An 11,808-nucleotide genomic window follows, 5' to 3' on the forward strand; every position below is an offset into this window, starting at 1 on the left:
TTAATTTATGTTTTATTTGCAATTTATTTAAATATAAACAAAAAGCAACCGAAATTTGGTTTTAAGGTTAAAGCAACAAAATTGAATAAAAAAAATAATAATAAAAATGGAATAAGACATAAGAACAAAACTTGTCTATAAATCCAATGCAAAAATGGATAAAAAATAATTTAAAAAACAAATCATAAATAATGAAAATAAAAGAGCAAAGCTTTTATATAAACCCAATGCAAAAATGGATAGCAAAAATTTAACAAATTATGATGAAAATAAAAGAGCAAAGCTTTGGGTTTAACAATGCAAAAAAAGATTTAAAAAATTATTTTACAAAAAAAAAAAATAATAATAATAATAAAAATTAAAGAGCAAAGCAAACACAATGCAAAAATTGATTTAAAAAATAATTTAAAACAAATCAAAAATAAAAAAATTTAAGAACAACCAAAAATAGATTTTAAAAATAATTTAAAAAAAATCATAAATAATAAAAATTTAAGAACATGCCAAAATAGATAAAAAAAAAAATAATTAAAAAAAAATAATAATAATAAAAATAAAAGAGCAAAGCTTTTATATAAACCCAATGCAAAATAAAAAATAATTTTACAAAAATCATAAATAATAAAAATTAAAGAACAAATCCAATCAGCCTAAGCCTTGCATGAAAAAAAAACATCTTAAGAGCTTGCGGCGCCTGAAAGCTCGAAGAGCATAAAGCAAGCAGCACGTTCTGCAGAAAGCTCTACAGATCTAAGCTTTGCTGCGAAAGCACCCACAAGCTCTGTGATAACTTTGAAACCAACTAAAGTTATAGGACTTGCCACATAAAGCTCAATGGTATTAAGCTCGGCTGCGAAAGCACACAAAAGCTCAGTCAGTTCTTGAAACTAAACTTACAGGAAGTTACAGTTAAAGTTAGCTGTGCACAGACTGTCAGCCCAGCGTACACGTGCAGCTCTCAGACAGACTTTGATTAAGGTAAATGTATAGCAGGTGCCAGATTTTAGATCAAAGATTACAGATTACAGACTAAATTATTAATTTGACGAGGCTGAGACAAGACATTAATTATTTGAGAATATGTTTGCCTTTTTCCAGTTATGGAAATCGATTGAATTTCAATTATTTTTTTGGGGTTCATTCGGTGTTGTTATTGGTTTGATTTGCTATTTTTAGTACGCGGAACCAGTGTGCGCTGCTCGCGCCGCACACGGCCGAATGTTGTAATCTTAAAACCGGCAGCAGCGGCCGTTGGCCAAATCAGTTGGCGAGTTGATGAGCTGCGACTGAGAATGAGAATGAGAATCGACGGGAAGCTGCTGTGGCTGGGGGCGCTCCTGCTGGGCGCTCTGATCGATGGGGCTTGGGCGCGCGCCTCGCAGGGCATGCACGTCCAGATGCCGCACGGCGGCTGGCTGGTGGGCCGCCACAAGACCACCCACAGCGGGCGGCATATGCGGGCGTTTATGGGCGTGCCCTATGCCGTGCCGCCGCTGGGCGAGCTGCGGTTCCGGGCGCCCGTCCCGATGCCGGCGTGGCAGGGCGAGCGGCTGGCCGTTAAGGATGCGCCCGTCTGCATGCAACGCGATCCGTTTCGACGCGACATGATGATCGAGGGCTCTGAGGACTGCCTGTACCTCAACGTGTATACGCCAGATCCGGTGCCGGCGGAGCCGCTGCCCGTGATGGTGTGGTTCCACGGCGGCGGCTGGCAGTGCGGCGCGGGCATCAGCAGCTTCTACGGGCCGGACTTTCTGCTCGAGCACGACATTGTGCTCGTCTCGGCCAATTTTCGGCTGGGCCCGCTCGGCTTCCTCAGCACCGAGACGCTCGACTGTCCGGGCAACAATGGCCTGAAGGATCAGCTGGAGGTGCTGCGCTGGGTGCGCGACAACATTGCCGCCTTTGGCGGTGATCCGCAGAGCGTGACGGTGTTCGGCGAGAGCGCCGGCGGTGCCAGCGTCACGTACCACATGCTCTCCGAAAAGTCACGCGGTCTACTCCACCGGGCCATTGCCCAGTCGGGCACCTATTTCAATCCATGGGCACAGCCCGCCCACACGGGCGTGGCCGCTCAGCGTGCACTCAAACTGACCGAGCTGCTGAACTGCACCGCAGCTGGCGAGGATTGGCCTGCGCGCTTGAACTGTTTGCGCGGCAAGCGAGCCGAGGATGTGGTAGCCACGCTCTACGACATGTTTGTAAGTGTGTGGTTGGGTGGGTGCGTGTGTGTGGTGACAGTATATAAAGCTGCTTCCTTCCTCTTTCAGGTTTGGGACTTTGATCCGATGATACCGTTTCCGCCCGTCATTGAGCCGGAGCATGAGGGCGCCTTCCTGACGCAGCGACCACGCGAGGTGGCCCAGCGACCGCATGGCCAGGAGCTGCCCCTGATGATAGGCGTGACAGCCGAGGAGGGGCTTCTGAAGACGGCGGCGCTGCTCAATCTGCCGCATATCATGGCGGAGTTCAAGTCGTCCTTCGAGCGCCTGCTGCCTGTGGTGCTCAACTATGACCATCACGACGACGAGAAGCAGCAGCAGATAACGCGCCACATTGAGAATTTCTACTTCAAAGCGGGCCACAACTACAACAAGTCCAACCATCAGAATCTGACCGATGTAGGCATCAGAGCAGCATCACTTACATCATCTCAATATATTAATATATTCTATCGCTTGCAGCTTATATCCGATGGCTGGTTTGTGGCTGGCGTAGATGAGTACTTGCAGCTGCGCTTGGGTGACCAGCAGCAGGCGCCCACGTATGTCTATCTGTTTGATCACAAGGGCGCGGCCAGCTTCTCGGAGATCTTTAAGGGCGGACGCAACGAGTTCTATGGCGCCTGCCATGCTGAGGAGCTGCAGTATCTGTTTCCCATCGGCCAGGAGCTGTTCGTGAGCGCGGTGCCGACGCGCCAGGACCTGGAGCTACGCGACCTAATGCTCCGCCTCTGGGTGAACTTTGCACGCAACGGGTATGCCAGCTCTCTTTAGCAATTGCTACAAACATCAACTGAAATAAATCGATTTCCTTTAGTGATCCTAATCATGCGAATGGCACCAGCAATCTACCCACCTGGTTGCCCGCGCGCACCTATCCAGTGCAATATGCCCGCCTGGGCTCCAAGTTGGACTTGGACGAGACCGAGACTGAGCGGCCGGCTCTGCTGCGCATGGAGCTAGCGCTGCTGCAGCATCGTGTTGACTTCTGGCGTGAGCTGAAAGCTCATCTGCCGGCCAATGCGTCTTCCCGCAATGAGCACAACGAGCTGTAATTTTTAATTATTTTAGCATTTCCAAAGTATTTACGTTTTGTTTTATAAATAAACTAAATAAGAAGTAAACACCGAGCGTGTTGCCAGATCTAGGCATAAGCTTTATTCAAACGATAACACACAGGTTGCCACCTGTAAGAAGCAGGCACATTTTCGTGTTGCAGCAGAAATACAAAGAGAAAACAAGACATTTTACCTCAAACAGGTGCTTATAAAATCCGATTCCAATGAAACGGTAGAGCAACAACAAAAACAAGAATGGATACAATTACCAAGTAGCTCGGCGCGTTGTGCGCACTTCGATTTGCACACATATGTATGTTTAGTGTATGCGATAGGTGCGATGTCAAGTGAAACCGTCTGGCAGCCCTGAAAACCCAAAACGTAGTTTCATTTTTTTTTCAAGCTGGCCGACATTGACATACGCATACGGACAAAATAAATACACATATACATATATACATACATACATACATATATATGTATATATATACACACACACACACGGCAGTTCGACAGTTTTGTTTGTTTTTTTAGTTGTATATATACGTATATATATACATTAATATATATATACCACACACTAGCATATATCTTGTATATATACATATATATACGTATACATGTATATATAATTATATACATATATGCATATGTATGTATGTATATATATGAATATGTATATGTATATGCAAGCAAATTATATACATATATAAAAATAAACACTTTGCAACTTTATGCCACACGCTCGCAAATACCAACGTGGTGTTTTTCTCGCTTAACTTGACCTCGAGCTGCAATTTTAAACTAAAGTGGACAACAAATGGCTGGCTCGGCGCTGCGTCGCCTGATGGCGGAATACAAACGTAAGTGAACGGGACTTTGGGCAGGTGCTCAATAGATGCAGATTTGCTAGCTGCGTCCGGATGAACTTTCATCAACAACAACGTCATAACTGTTCCCCTATTTCTCTCTCCCTCTCACTCTCTCGTACACACACATAAACTCTCACATGCTCGCTCGGCCTACTGCATCATATAGAGTTAACAATGGATCCGCCGGAGGGCATTGCCGCTGGACCCATCAGTGAGGACAATTTCTTTGAATGGGAGGCGCTAATTGCGTGAGTTGTCAAATCATGTGCATACACCTACATACATAAGTGTGTGCATGTGTATGCGTGCCATTATGTATATCTAATCTAACTGTATGTTGTAGCGGACCCGAGGGCACCTGTTTCGAGGGCGGCGTGTTTCCCGCCCGTTTGGTCTTTCCACCCGACTACCCACTGAGTCCACCTAAAATGAAATTCACTTGTGATATGTTTCATCCAAACATCTTTGCCGATGGCCGCGTCTGCATATCAATACTACACGCCCCTGGCGACGATCCCATGGGCTACGAGCTCTCCGCCGAGCGCTGGAGCCCTGTTCAGAGTGTTGAGAAGATACTGCTGAGTGTGGTCAGCATGCTGGCGGGTAAAGAGACCTATAGACCTAGAATATATATGCATATATATATAGACTTGTATTCCTGTCCATTTGACTAATCGTCTGCCTTCCCTTAGAACCGAACGACGAGAGTGGCGCCAATGTGGATGCGGCCATCATGTGGCGGGAGCGGAGGGACGAGTTCAATCGGATCGCACAGCGATTGGTACGCAAGACACTCGGCTTATCCGCATAAGAGCGACCACGGCGACTGATCCCCAGACCCAAACGAAATCAAAAACACGGCAGCAACAACAAATCAACAGCAAACACAGCAGCAACAATATGCGAAAATCGGAAAGGAGGGTGAGAGCTATAAGAAAATGTCACAGAGGAGGAAAAAGGAGGCACATGAAATCCAACACTCGCACGATCAAGGACCACTACCCACTGCATACCATTAAAACTGCTTGAAGGGAATCGAAACAACCAACTGGAAAGAGTGGAAAGGAAATTCTCCCAAGTGCGTGTGTGTGTGTGTGTGTCTGTCTGTGAGTGAGTGCGTGTGTATATGTGTCGATATATAGGTGTGCTTATATGGAGCTAGTGGATTGGCTAGTTGGCTTGCGGGCAAATTTTCAAAATTTAAAGATCAACGTGAAAAGATAAAGGCAATACGAAAAAAAAACCTTCAAGAGGAGGATAATGAAACAGGAAATGAAGGAGACAAATATGATGAAAATTCTAAGCTTATCTGAAATTACCAAACATTTTGTCCAATTGATATTTTGAAACAAAAAATTTATGTCCCTAACTTGTAGTGTACAAAACAGAAAGAAAAACCCATAAAAGAAATGAAGAAAAAAAGAGAAAAACAATCCCAAGTCTTATAATAATACCCAGGTCATTCACTAACAATTTACCACTATACCATAATTTTCTCCTTCCCAAGCCCAGGTTAGTTTCAATATTAACTCTAAGTAAATGAAAACACGTGAGCATAAAAAAAAGTTTTAGCCCAACAGAAAACGAATCTGGGGAAAATAAAGTTTAAGTTAAAAATGAAAAAGAAAAAAAAAAAACAGTTAAATATGTGAGCCATTAGTGCAATACTCAAAGTAAGGACTTGTTGGACATAGCTTTCGCCATGTCCAAATGCACAATTGTGAACAATATAGACCTAAGCTAATGAATGTTTTGTGAACAATATGTTTAAAAAGTCCTTTATCCATAATTATAAATTGTATGGTGTATTGTGTATTTACCTATGTTACTCACCTCGTAGATGTGCCGCTAAAGACATTATTTAGGTTCATTTTTTTTTTATTATTGCTCTAAATTAAATATACATACACTTATGTTGCAGTCATAGTGGTTTTATTTCTTACTTCGAAACATTGATTAAATATTTATCTGTGGGCCATTCACAGTAGTCGCGTTTAAATTATTGCGCCTCATCAAGCGTTACCAGATGCCGTTGAAATGCAGGGAACACTTTAGGTGTGACCAGCTGTAACGCTTGGCAGCCACACTGAATGGTATTATGAGCCTGGTGCACTCTGGTCGCATTGCAAAAAGTATTTTCAGTTATTGTTTTTGCTTTTAAGTCGAAACTCGTAGCGTGTTGTGTCCGGAGCGTGTTGTTTTCTTTTTTTTTTTTATTGTTATTACATCGCACGCCGAACCAAAAAAAAAACAAATAAAGGTATGTCAGCGAAGAACGAGAACACAAGTGCTAATATCTAGAATATATATAACACTGTGCAGCGACATTGACCCGAACTTTTAATCAAAGAGAAGACAGATCTCTGCGTGTGTGTGTGTGTGAGTGTCTGACTGATAAAAATAAGCGCAAAGTGAAAATGGTACTAAAAAAAAGAGTACCGCATTAAGTGGGGGGAAACATGACGCATGTAGCTGCGGCTTTGACACACACGCCAGGTGTGTGAGTGGCTGTCTGTGTGTGTTTGTGTGTGTGCGGGGGCAACTAGCTAAGAAGAAGAGGAGCTGTCCAATATGCTGTATTATTTTCAATATTGCTTTTACATAAATACATTCATAAAACCGCAATTGATTTTGTGCATTTTATTTTGATCACAATAAATAACATAAGCTCATTTCATCAGCTAGGCACACACGCACACATGCATCGAGTGAGAGTGACAGAGAGAGGGAGAGACGTGGGATAAAGTGGGCATGCCAACGCAGCTCAATGTCCAATCAGAGTTGCCAGGCTGCAAATGCATTTTCCTATTAGCACTCCTCGTTTAAACATTGTGTAATGTTTGCTGTGCTCCCGACTCCGCCCCCTCCCTTCCCCTCACTCCACACTCTCGTTATTTAGTGCAAGATTTATCATTTATACTAACTGTACGAGTCGCATGGCTAAAGCAGCTGACCACGCACACACACACACACACGTACGACCGTTTGCTGCATAAAATTTCATAAACAAAACGGAAAGCCCTGTAATGCCAATTAGCATATGCAAAGCAATTCCAATTCAATGTACAATTCCAATTCGAATAATTTATGCACATGTAAAGAGCCACTCGAAATGCTAAATCAATTCGAATTCCAATTCGCATCCGAATTACTTGAAGTTCGGTATTGTTGCGAGTTTCGCAATTTCAGCCGAACAGAATTTCATCTTTTCCTTATATCTGTCTATTCGTTAACAAGTTGTTGCGCCCACGTAAAGCCAAATGACAACAGAAACGTAGCATCAATTTGTTTATTTGTAAATAATACCACAAACCAAGTGTCTCTCTGTATGTGGGATTGTGTGTGTGTGTGTGTGTGACGTCATTGCTTGAATTATTATTCATTAAAGATCATAATGATGCAATGACACTTTTAAGCTAATTGCGACACGGCAACACTGTTGACAGTAGTACTTCAATTCACACTTCGTTAACGATATGGCAACTCCAGCCGGAGTCTGCCGCTAGCTGGTGCCATCCTGTCTGTCAATTGCAGCGCAGCAACATTGACAGATATTTTTACAACGCTAGGGTGTGGGTGCTCATTCATACTGCTCAGTGCAGCACAGCAACATTGGCGCCGGCTGCAACTACAATTTGCCGGGAACATCGGGCATATCTACTGCCAATTGCACCATCTGGCAGTAAAGGCTAGGAATTTACTGTGTAGCAGCAGCAGCTTGTACTTATGGCTGAGTGCAGCAATGCAACAGTGGCGCTTGGAGCACTTAATGTTATTCTGAATAGGTCGGCTTTTACTAACTGCAGCACGACAACACTGTCGATCTTACTCTCACTCTCCCTTTCGCTCTCTCTCTGCCTCATAAACACATAAACATAACAATTCTAATTTGAGTACTCTCTCTCTCTCTCTTTCGCTCTCTCGCTTCTAGGCTAGGCCCGAGCTTTCAAGATGCTTTCGCTGCAGAATCAACGGCAACCAAAGACAACGCCTTTGGTGGACGACTACGAAATATCGGACACGGTGCTCGGACTGGGCATCAATGGAAAAGTGGTGCAGTGCACCAATCGGCGCACCAAACAGAATTATGCCCTCAAGGTTCTGCTGGACAACGAGAAGGCGCGCCGCGAGGTCGACCTGCACTGGCGGGCCAGCGGCTGCAAGCACATCGTGAACATCATCGACGTCTACGAGAACACGTACAGCGGACGCAAGTGTCTGCTGGTGGTAATGGAATGGTAATTAGACTGGCTAGCTCCAATTGGACACGTGTCTGAACGAGTGATCAGATTTCAGTAGGAAGTAGCATTGGGTTTCAGTGTTTCCAATTAACGGTATCATATATCAATCAGTCACAAAGCTGGCTCCATTCGGGCAATTAACAAGTCGCATTTCCCATATGGGCGTTCAATGAAGCAGTATGATATGACGATACAATAACAAATCCAACTAGGCACTAGCCCACCCGTATGTAATCCGTTTCTGATTGGATGTTGTTCATTAGCCCTACAATATTATCCAGCTCGATGCTTGCTGCCAACTAGTTTCGATTATATTAGTATAGTCAATTAATGTCCAATTAGAACGTATACTATGATTTCGACTTTCTGAATAATATATTCCATTTGGACATACTACAACTAGCCGGCAATCTCATCTAATTTATTCTATCGATTTCCAATTAGATGCTATAATACAATGAATTCAAGTCCCGTCATCCAACTCGAATTTGCCTATTTCCAATTGGAAACAATAACTCAGAACGGCACACGCTATACACCGTTACTCATTAATTCGGTTTTTCGCACGCAACTCAATTAGTGCGTTGCCACCTTGTTTACATTCGGTTGCCATAAAGACGCCATAAATCCGCATTATACGCGCCATAATTAAATATATTTCGAGTTTTCCTTTCGCATTGGAACTAATTTATCGTTAATTCGTCTGATTGCGGCAGACATTCGCTGTGGCTCTATAAATAGGCCAAAGACTCCAGCGCTCTTGGCAGACATTTCTGTCTGTGGCATGCGTAAGCGTTTCAACTGGCTGCACAGCTCAAGTTTTATAACATAGAGGAATGAAGGGGAAAAGACAGAAAGTAACTCATGCTGAGACGGGGAAGAGATAACAAGAGAGGGACTATACAAGTTCAGTTTTCTCTCTCTCGCTCTCTGTGCTCACATTCGCATAAAAGAAAAGGTATTAATCGAGAGGCGAAAAAGGGAAGCAGAAATGTCAGAAGAGAGAGTGAAAACTTAACTGATGATAGGGATTGCTAGAGAATAAAGTGGAGAGAGAGAGAGAGAGAGAGAGAACTTTAAGGTATGAGTCTCTATCATCAATAATTCATTCGTTAATCGAAGTCCCATCTATGGGTGAAGAGAGACCAAGAAAAAGAGAGAGAGAGAGAGCTACCTTACTCTTACTGTCACTCACTATCTCTCTCTTTTTCTCTTCCTGACTGATCTAAGATTGCAAGAGAAAGAAAAGGACAAAGAGAGTGATGAATTAATATTGTCTCTTCCCCCCTTCTGCCCTCCTCTCTCTTTGACCTAGCTTACACACTCTCTCTCCCTCTCTCTCTCTCTCTCTCTCTCTCTCCCTCTCTCTCTCTCTCTCTCTCTGCTATAAGTATTACTTCAGCTCTAGTCAGGAGAGGAACCAAATCTTCTATGTTGCCAAATTCCCGCTTCTCTCCTTCCCTCTGCATTCGCTTATGAGAGATTCTCACATAGTCTCTTCCCCTAGCCACTTCAGACTCCCTCCGTCTCCCTCTGCCAGCACCTTCACACACCCTATTCACGCGACTTTTTCTCTCTCTCTTGCAGCATGGAGGGCGGCGAGCTGTTCCAGCGCATCCAGGACAAGGCGGACAGCTCGTTTACGGAACGGGAAGCGGCTCACATAATGCGCGAGATATGCGAGGCGATCTACTATCTGCACAGCCGAGACATAGCGCACCGCGACCTGAAGCCAGAGAACTTGCTCTACACGACAAAGGAGCCGAATGCAATACTGAAGCTGACAGACTTTGGCTTCGCCAAGGAGACGTTCACCAACGACACCCTACAGACGCCCTGCTATACGCCGTACTATGTGGGTCAGTGCGTTCATTCTGATCGTGCCCCTTTAAATGTTTCATTGAATGATTTCTTCCGTTCGTCGCATTAGCTCCGGAAGTGCTCGGCCCGCAGAAGTATGACAAGAGCTGCGACATTTGGTCGCTGGGCGTGGTCATGTACATCATAATGTGCGGCTTTCCGCCGTTCTACAGCATCAACGGACTGTCCATATCGCCGGGCATGAAGAAGCGCATACGGTCGGGCCAATACGATTTTCCCGATCCCGAGTGGACGAACGTCAGCCAGGCGGCCAAGGATCTAATCAAGGGCATGCTCAATGTGGATCCCAGCAAGCGGTTGCGCATCGAGGATGTGCTGCGCAACAAGTGGATAGCCCAGTACGATGCGGTGCCCCAGACGCCACTCTGCACCGGCCGCATGCTCAAGGAGGGCGAAGAGACCTGGCCGGAGGTGCAGGAGGAGATGACGCGATCGCTGGCCACCATGCGAGTGGACTACGATCAAGTAAACTAGCGCTGCAATACGTCAAGGCTAAGCACTTCTCTAATCTCGCTACCTACTTATTCCAGATGCAAATCAAGGCGCTGGACAAGTCCAACAATCCGCTGTTAACGAAGCGCAGGAAAAAGATTGAGGAAATCTATGCGGAGCACAAAAAATAGATTTAGCGGCCGCTGCCAGCGTGAACAAACCAAGGCCAAAACCTTTTTTTTTTTCCCCTACCCAAACACACACACACACACACACGTGTGGGTCTATGTGTGCGTGTGTGAAGAGATAGATCATAATAAGATTTATATGCCACATTTGGCGTGCTTCTCTACATATATATATTATGTATCTTTTTGTTTGCCTTACTTAAGAGTTTTAACCCCGCCCCCCCCAAACTTGATTTTGACCATGTTAAATTATATAGTCCTGTCCTCGATTGTCCTATGTATATGTACGTATTTGTATGTCCATTTCCAGTAAAGGTTTTAAGGGTATTTCTATAGTGTGCAAAAAACATTTTTTAAAAAAGTCCTATCTATGTATATGTATATGTATCTTAAAACTGTACTACAGGTCGCCACCTATCGACCCGACTTCAAGACAGACAAAAAAAAAAAAAAAAAACAAAAACAAAAACTGAGCTTTTAATCTAATTTGTAACGTTTTAAAATATATGCCCGACAAAATTACGTGTATGTCCCCCGACATTTGCAAGTGATGTCTGTTAACTATATATAGCATAAGATCTGCTCCAGTTGATGTACAACATTAGCATACGTCCATATATATATATATATACGTATGTATATGTATATTGCTTCGCTTGCTGCTGACAGCTCTATATATACAATTTATCATATAAATAAAGTATTTGTAGTTTATAAATTCGAAAGAAAAGCCCCAACAATGTTTCATTTAAAACTTGGACTTGTGTATAAGCATATAGATATATATACATGTATAGCTATAGTATAAGAGAGGGAGAGAGATAGAGTATACATATGTTTAAAAACTAGTTTTTATATAGTCTTAATCTGTGCTGACTTTATCATATAAAATATATATCATATTTAACATGTAT

General features: G+C 43.6%; 3 protein-coding genes across 5 annotated transcripts; all 3 read left to right on the plus strand.

Moving 5' to 3' along the window:
* The first annotated feature begins 1,292 nt into the window (after positions 1-1,292).
* Positions 1,293-3,352, plus strand: LOC108657308 (venom carboxylesterase-6). Of its 2 annotated transcripts, XM_018109874.3 has the most exons (4): positions 1,293-2,201; positions 2,271-2,621; positions 2,685-2,977; positions 3,040-3,352. In XM_018109874.3, exons 1-4 carry the CDS (start codon positions 1,293-1,295, stop codon positions 3,275-3,277), a joined length of 1,791 nt encoding a protein of 596 aa, XP_017965363.1. In that variant the 3' UTR covers positions 3,278-3,352. The 2 variants fall into 2 exon arrangements, with proteins under 2 accessions (XP_017965363.1, XP_089120119.1); XM_089263993.1 differs by having other exon boundaries at positions 1,293-2,621.
* A 284-nt stretch (positions 3,353-3,636) lies between these two features.
* On the plus strand, positions 3,637-6,072 carry Ubc7 (ubiquitin conjugating enzyme 7). Its single transcript, XM_018109882.3, has 4 exons — positions 3,637-4,143; positions 4,319-4,400; positions 4,496-4,755; positions 4,845-6,072. Exons 1-4 carry the CDS (start codon positions 4,101-4,103, stop codon positions 4,961-4,963), a joined length of 504 nt encoding a protein of 167 aa, XP_017965371.1. The 5' UTR covers positions 3,637-4,100; the 3' UTR covers positions 4,964-6,072.
* A 209-nt stretch (positions 6,073-6,281) lies between these two features.
* On the plus strand, positions 6,282-11,624 carry MAPk-Ak2 (MAP kinase-activated protein kinase 2). Of its 2 annotated transcripts, none has more exons than XM_030388987.2 (5): positions 6,282-6,412; positions 8,084-8,390; positions 9,981-10,252; positions 10,324-10,739; positions 10,805-11,624. In XM_030388987.2, exons 2-5 carry the CDS (start codon positions 8,104-8,106, stop codon positions 10,895-10,897), a joined length of 1,068 nt encoding a protein of 355 aa, XP_030244847.1. In that variant the 5' UTR covers positions 6,282-6,412; positions 8,084-8,103; the 3' UTR covers positions 10,898-11,624. The 2 variants fall into 2 exon arrangements, with proteins under 2 accessions (XP_030244847.1, XP_089121271.1); XM_089265145.1 differs by having other exon boundaries at positions 6,288-6,416.
* Positions 11,625-11,808: the final 184 nt, after the last annotated feature.

The sequence above is a fragment of the Drosophila navojoa genome, chromosome X (assembly GCF_054131105.1).
Source record: "Drosophila navojoa isolate 15081-1374.11 chromosome X, UAZ_NAV_1.0, whole genome shotgun sequence".
Lineage (NCBI taxonomy): Eukaryota > Metazoa > Arthropoda > Insecta > Diptera > Drosophilidae > Drosophila > Drosophila navojoa.